General features: G+C 43.8%; 1 protein-coding gene across 1 annotated transcript in view; it reads left to right on the forward strand.

The window, feature by feature from the left end:
• The window catches only part of Kiaa2012 (KIAA2012 ortholog), a 119,052-nt gene that overhangs the window by 14,127 nt on the left and 97,143 nt on the right, over nt 1-7,782 (forward strand). The window contains exons 3-4 of the mRNA XM_033764539.1: nt 3,874-4,033; nt 6,380-6,535. Coding sequence (XP_033620430.1) covers nt 3,874-4,033; nt 6,380-6,535 — 316 coding nt within the window. The remainder of the gene's footprint in view (nt 1-3,873; nt 4,034-6,379; nt 6,536-7,782) is intronic.

Raw genomic sequence — 7,782 nt, forward strand, 5'->3', positions numbered from 1 at the left:
TATATATAGTTGAGACTGAACTGGAACTCACTATGTAGCCCAGGCTGGTCTCGAACTCACAGCGATCCTCCTGCTTCAGCCTCCCAAGTGCTGGGATTACAGGCATGCACCACCGTGCCCGGCCTCCAGAGGAATTTTTTATTTTTTATTTATTTATTTTTGGTACCAGGGATTGAACTTGGGTCCTTGCGCTTACAAAGCATTTGGTGGAACCACTAAGCTAAATCCCCAGCCCTTAAATTTATTTTTAACACCTTCTGGTAACACTTTAATGAGGCTGAGACCCATATTTTTTTGGTCCACAAGCCCCTTCCCCCTACAAAGCAACGAAATGAGTTCTTCCAGAGCCTCCAACAGGAATTGCCAACACTGGCTTTTACCCAGTGAGACCCACTTCATACTTCTAACTGCTAGAACCATTAGATAATCATTTGTGTTACTTGAACCACTAAATGTACATGACTTATTACAGAAGCCATAGGAAACTAATACACTGGCCATGGACATCTTTCATTAAGCAAAAAAGCAAAACCCAAATTTCAGCATGAGGCCTTCCCTAACTCTTCTTGGTGAACCTCTACCCTTTGAGCAAGCTGCCCAGCACAGCTCCTGAACCAAGCTGGTGCTTCAGCGCTACCCACCAGTGAGAAACAACAGGGTCTTCTGTCCAGACTGAACCTGTCATGCTGCCCACACAGCAGCCATGTTGTACTGTAAGGGCCACGATGCATTTGGAGAGAATCCAGCTGACTGTGAAAATGCACAGGGAGGAAATGAGCTTCCTATCCACCTGGACACAGCCACAGCTCCAGAAGTGTCTCTTTATGTCTCCTTCACCAGAAACAGATCACAAGACCACTCCAAGATGCAACAGAATCTAAAAAAGTAAAAATCTGAGGAAAGGACTCTGTAAACAAAAAGTTGGGGTTTTGTTAGTAAAAGAAGTGAGGGGAAGAAGTGTGTAGTTATCACAGCCTCCCGCACCCTGGACAAGGGAAAGGAGAAGGGCCTGGTTTGGTGACCACCCACCACATGGAAAGTATCGATTACACACTTCACACACTTCAGCTCACTTGATCCTCGTGCTGAGGACACTGATAAAATCACTCAAGAAGTGATTAACTCGCCTAAGGTCACAGGCATAGCAAGGTTAAGGCTGGATCTCAAAGCTCCTGCTCAGGCTCTTTCACTATGTTCCTCTCATGTCCCACAAGCAGAGCTGGGAGACCAGAAATCCTTTCCTATGTAGGGTAGAGAGGCGAGGGGAAGGACCCTCCCATCTTGCCATAAACAGGCTGAGTCAGACACATTTGTTTATTTCAATTATTTCATCAGAAAGCCCTATAGGGGGCCAGTGATTTAGCTCAGTGCTTCCTCCACCTTCCTCTCAAGCTCAAGGACCTGAGTTCGATCCCCAGTACTAAAAAAAAAAAAAAAGTCCTACAGGGTCACCATCACTGATGAAGTTACACAACCTAGGTGACTAGGAAGTGTTGGGGCTAGAAATGGAACCGTTTATTCATTTAGTTATGAATTTCCCAAGGGTGTGTCCCCTCTGACTATGACCCACTGTGAAATCTAATTCTTTTGGGTTATCTGATTCCAAACCCCATGAACTTTCCACACTTTCTACCATGCCATTGGTGTCACTTTAGAGAGAGATGCAGAAAGACTAGGGATTGCCTAAGATCACGAAGCTCCTACAAGAAAGTGAGCTTTGAACCAGACCCCTGTCCCTAACCCTAATCCGGGGCACTTCCCCAGGCTTTCTCATACCCTCACCCCTTTCCACTTCTCTGCTTGTGTTTTGCGTACCCACTTGATGTCTCCTGTGTCCATTGTTCAGCCTCAGCAGTCTGTGGATATGAAGTGAAAAGACTGTTGTCAGTGGTAGAAAGGGATTTGGTGCCTGTATGATCTTGGAGCCATTGAACCTCTGAACCACTGAAGCTCTGATTTAACAAGTCCTGGTATTTTCCAATCATTGATCTTTTTGTTATATGAGATAGTACAATTTTTCATTGTGCAAAGTTGAGTCAGCTCTTGCTAACTCCTAACAAGTGTAATTATGTTGGTCTCTGCTCTTACAGTTCCAACTCTATGGAATACTCACTAAGGCACCCACTTCAAAGCCATCATTTTTTTTTTTCTTGCCTTGACATCGTGCTGGTTCGTGGTGCTCTGTCCTGGTCCACTGGTGAAATGATGAGTTCTTGAAGAACAGGGGCTTTATGCTCGTGTAGTCTGTGAAGCCCTGGATTCTGGTTTCAATGCTATAGGTAACTGGCTGAGCCTTTTACCCTCTTCTGTAGTTTGAATATGTCCACCCAAGTGTATGTGTTGGAAACTTAACCCCCAGTACAAATTTTTGAGAAGTGGGACCTTTAACACTAGGCTGTGCCTTCATAAATGGATTAATTTTATTATCACAAGAATGAGTTAGTTAAGGGAGTGTATTTCTTATAAATGGATGAGTTCAGGGCCAGGGATTTAGCTCATTGGTGCTGCCACCTGCCTTGCAAGTGCAAGGACCTGAGTTCAATCCCCAGTACCAAAAAAAAAAAAAAAGCACACCTGGGCATATACACCCATCTCTCAAGAGTGCACATACATGCATATGCACCTATCTCTCATGGGTTCACACACACACATACATACATACACATCTCTCACAGGCACACACAAGTGGGTATGCATTTATCTCTCATGCACATATGCATTCACACACACACATTTACTCTGTGCCCTTCTGTTTTCTCCCAAGCAGTGATACAAGAAGCAAAAAATGAACTCAGACATCCTCTATCTCCCTAGTCTACATTACTGCCTCAGAAGAGAGGCTGAATCAAGGGATAGTAAATAGGTTTCATCTCTCTTGCTAATTCTCATGGAAGCACTGTAATATGTTAGCATTTGTTTGAATTCAGGAGGAGAGAAAAACTAGTTCATGGTGATAGAAATTAGAATAGTGGAAGGGCAGTGTCTGGGAAATAGAATGAGGGCGCTTCCTGGGCTGATGAGACTGTTCTATATTTTGTGGTGTTACAGGCGTGTTTGCAACTGTTCATTTTATCAAGCTGAACATTATGTGTAAATTAAGCCTCAATTTATTTTCAAACATTTGAAAAGGGAGTGGATTCTGAGATCATGTTCAATTCAGTAGTCTAGAATTCTGTGAGTGGTTAACAATGTCTGCCACAGACAAGGAGAAGAGTTCTACATTTGCTCTTCTTATAGCTAACTGGTCATCCTCTGAGAGTTTCTACATTGTTTCAGTAGTTACATTAACTCAGTCTACCTCATACAATTACAAGGAGGCCCAGGATCCTTGTATAATGTAAGTCCCTAGCCAAATGGAAGATGTTATTATAGATTACCCACTGCAATATTTCAGAACTCCTTAGCTGAAATGAGACACAGCAGAGCCACATACTCTCAAAATGCCAGGCTCCCTGTGGGCTTGGACATGGCTTGTCTGTCACATTATTTATCTTACAAACATCAAGTGCTGATGTTGATTTGCACACTGGCTTTCCCACTGCAGAAAGTTTGAAGGAACTTTGATGATTTCCACAGGCTGAATAAAATAAGGTGTTTTCTTCTGAGGCTTTATCCTTTCCCAGCATTGTATCTCAAGTTGGAGTCTGGTATTTATCATGTCTCCTTCTCCTTCCAACTGCAGGTCTGTAGGGCCTTTCAGGGCTTTTCTCTGTATCCTCTTGGTTTATGTCTTTTAGCTGAAGGAGCTGCTTTGGGTGCCTCTGGCACCTTCTGAGAGTCTCCAGATTACAATGAAGATTGCGCTAAGCAGGCTGCAGCCCTGGGAGACTGGGGCTCAGCAGCTGTGCTGTTTCTCCACTGCTGTCCCCACAGAGGCAGCAGGACAGCTCCTGGCAACCCTACCTCTACTTCCGAAGTCAGTCACAGAGCCAGGCCCAACGGCAAATCCAGCCCGGGTATTCTGCCAAGAGATACCTTCGAGATTTCTTGCGGACATGGCCCCCCGATGCCACATACAGGCTCCAACGTGCAGGTCAGTGTGTCATGGAAGAGGTGAGCCCTGGGTCCCCACCTTTCATTCTGAAGTGAGAGTGTTTTCCATCAAGGTCTGAAACACCAAGATTTCAGGCCCAATGTTAATAAGGCAAACTCCTGAGTTTGGCAGTCTTCAAGCCTCTATCACAGGCTACCTAACAAGCTCTTTCTTTCCCCATGGTCACACAGAAGGGTGGACAGCCAACAAATCTCTTTTATCCCCACCCCTCACAGTCCACCTCCTAAGCCAGAACTTCCTTACATTTCCCACTCAGAAGCCTGAAATCCTCCACTAGTTTAACTCCTGTTGTTCACAAGGTAAGAAAAAAAGAGTCCCAAAGAAACAAAATGTTTGTATAAAGTCATGCAGACAAAAGCAGAACTAGGGGCCAGGATTTAGCTCAGTGGTTCTGTTGCCTGCCTTGCAAATGCAAGGACTTGAGTTAGATCCCTGGTACCCCCGCCCAAAAGAAAGCAGAGCTGGAGCTGAAGTTCCTTGAATCTCTAGCTCCAAGTTCTTCCCAGCATTCCCTAGCTCCCCAGCTACGGTGACCACAGGTCCTCCAGGAAGTGATAATGCTGGCCTTTCTCTTTTAAAGATGCAGGGGGTTAGCACAATCTACTTAAATGTGAAATGGACAACCTTCTGCAGAACAAAGACCCCAAACACACTCTGCAAAAGCCTGAAAATGAAAATGAGAAGTGTTTGGGGTTAGGGTTGCCAGGTTTAGCACATGCACACCCTTCCCACAGACACAGACAGCTAGCTTTGCAGTGTTTCAGACAGAGTTCCATTAAAAAAGTATTCGTTGTTTACCTAAACTTCAAATTTAACTGGACACACTGTGTTTCACTTGGCAAACCTTTTGGAGTGAGAGATGAGCTGTGAGATTTGCCAGTACCTACTCAGCTTTGGCCATTTCTTCAACACCAGCAAGTGGCTGGACCACCAGAGGAATTCTGGCTTTCTTTTTGCTTTCATAGGTTTAACCTTGGAAAAGAGAGAAAATAGCTCTCCCAGTAAGTGGTAACTTGAAGCCAAGTGAGAGTTGTGGGTTTGTCTGGTGATTGGTTTTACTTTCATGGCAGTCCCATGGTTACAGGCCATGCCATTTATTTTACATTTGTGAGAAAGAACCTAATCAAAGAAGTATTATCATTGGATAAGGCTGAGTTAGCGAGGCTACTGTCCCATAGCCTGGGCTTAATGTCTTCGGGAACGGAGCACCCACTCTCAACATCAAAAGATGCTCAGACTCCTCCATGGAAATCATGTAGTCAAAATATGTGGCCTAAGAAAACACACTTGTGCATTGCATCCTTAGGTCCTTGCCATAATTCCTTGCCTAGGCTCCTCTGGAAGGTAGGTCCTTACACTGGAAGAACAATAGTGATACTCAAATGAGAAACCACTAGCCCAACAGCCCCTACCACTCTCTCTCCCCTCACAACTCAGTTTACCACCTTTGTGATGCTAGTATTCTCTCTGCCCTTCTTTCCACCCCAATGATAAGTTCTCCCTACCCTTCAAGCCCACATCTACAAAGGCTTTTCTGGCAACTCCCATCAACATCGAGCTTCTCAATTTCTATTCTTACATCATCACACTGGTCCTTGGAACCGCACAGTTGAATGCAGAGGCCTCTGTCTCTCCAATAGACTGAGTGCCTTTAAAAGGAGACCATGTCTGGTTCCTCAGTGTGTACCTTCGTGCCTAGCAGAAGGGTAGGCCCATGGCAAGCTCTCAACAATTACTTGTAGAATGGCTAGATTGAGAAGACTGATGATCATAAGGCCTACAGAAGCAAGCAGGATATGTTCACTACCATTGGGTTGTTCCTCCTGAGGCAGGATGATACTCTACCAAATTCCAAGGAAGCAGCCATGTTTCTCCCACTGAGAGAAAGAGTTCTTGGGAATGGTGAAGTAGAAGAAGCTCTGTGGCACAGGACCAAGACCTTTCAAGGCACAGGACAGAGAAGCCTCCCTGGGCTCCACCTGGTTTATTTTCTCCCATATCCTCTTCCTGATCTTTTTCTCCTTTTTCCCCTCCTCCTCTTTTTTTTTTTTGTTGTTGTTGTTGTTGTTGTTTTGAGACAGAGTCTTGCTAACTCACTAAGTTGCCCAGACTGAGCTCTAACTTGAGATTCTCCTGCCTCAACCTCTCAGAGTGCTGGGATTACAGGCATGTGCCACCACTCCTGACTCTTCCCATCCTCCAATTGTCTTCCTTGATGGGCACTGTACAAAATCAAGACTAGTACAAATGGAAGAGATTGTAGTTATCTCCAGACTCCTACATTGGTGAGTCTATTTCCTCAATAACTCTTAACCCATCCTCTAGGATACATCAAGGATTCTGTGCTTCTTCACGATGCTCAATTTAATGTGCCAAAGAATTTCAGGCTGCAGCAAGACCTTTCAGGTGCACCCCAAAAATACCATCTCCTGCCTGTCTTCCCACCATTTTGGATTCAACAAGGAAAATCTTTTGAACAAGGTACATGCTGATTTCACAAATAGTTTTTAAATATTTTTATTTTTAACAGCTAAAAAATAGAGATTCCTAAAATAAGATCTAGGAATTCAAATTGTTCTCTTCTATAAAATGAGGCGAATAGTCCAGGCCAGTTAATATGGTAATCTTTTAGTCACATGTCTAGTAAGCACTTGAAATGTGGCTAGTGTGACTGTGAAACCAAGAATTTTATTTTAGCTAATTAATAATTAATCTGGTCACACATGACTAGTGGCTAGGGTATTGAACAGTGAGGTCTAGGCTGGATTTTAGGCGATTCCTTAGATGAGGCACATTCAGGGTGGTATGGCCATAGACTAGGTGATTCCTTAGATCTGTTCCACTTGAATATTCTTTAATCCTATGGTGTTTGTGGCAACATCATGTGGAAAAAAATATTGCCTTTAGACTGGAAATCTGTGTTGCGATGGCTGTTCTGTCATTCACTAAATGTAAGATATCAAGCTTCCACTTTCTCATCTCTGTAATGGGCACACTAAGACCTACCGTGTTAATGCACAGAAAATTATTGTGGATTGTAACAATTCTGTACTTTGAGAATTTTACCTGTGAGTATTATTCTTGGGAACGTAAAGCATTAAAAGAGGCAAGAGCTGGGAAAGACAACAGGTAGCGGTAATGGGCAAAGACTAGGGTCTTGGCTGGTAACAGAAATCTTGAGAAGAAAAGAACAAGACCCCAACATATTATAAAGGTATTTTTTTCTGAAATTAAAAAAAAAAAACATTTTCTAGAAACAGTGGCAGTGCCTGAGCATATCCTCCTCATCCTTGGGGGAATGGATATGGTCAGGATAAGCAGAGACTCTAGATTATTGGGGTAAGGAGAACATGGCTGGGCACCATCAATCATCCCAGTCATTTGTACTTGGGCCTCAAGTCTGGCACCAGAGAATTCTAGTCATAACCTGGCCCTTGTATAGATTGTCTTTGTAAAACCTGTTGGTCAGGTAACTCTTTTCCTCTTTCGTAAATTAATATTCTGGTCTATACCTTAGTCCCTATGTACTTTGATAATGTGGCTTAAAATCTAACCACTTGATTCTGGGGCATTAAAGAAATCACAGTTCTGATCCAGAATCACCCAGATGATGACACAGTGCCCTTTCTCAGGTGGCATGCTGTTTCACCATTGTCTTCTGTCCTCTCTCTTCAAAAGCCCGACTGTCTCCAGCTAATATCCAGAGGGAATTGTAGGGCTTTCACGGG

The sequence above is a fragment of the Fukomys damarensis genome, unplaced genomic scaffold (assembly GCF_012274545.1).
Source record: "Fukomys damarensis isolate Sample0158 unplaced genomic scaffold, DMR_v1.0_HiC HiC_scaffold_16, whole genome shotgun sequence".
NCBI lineage: Eukaryota > Metazoa > Chordata > Mammalia > Rodentia > Bathyergidae > Fukomys > Fukomys damarensis.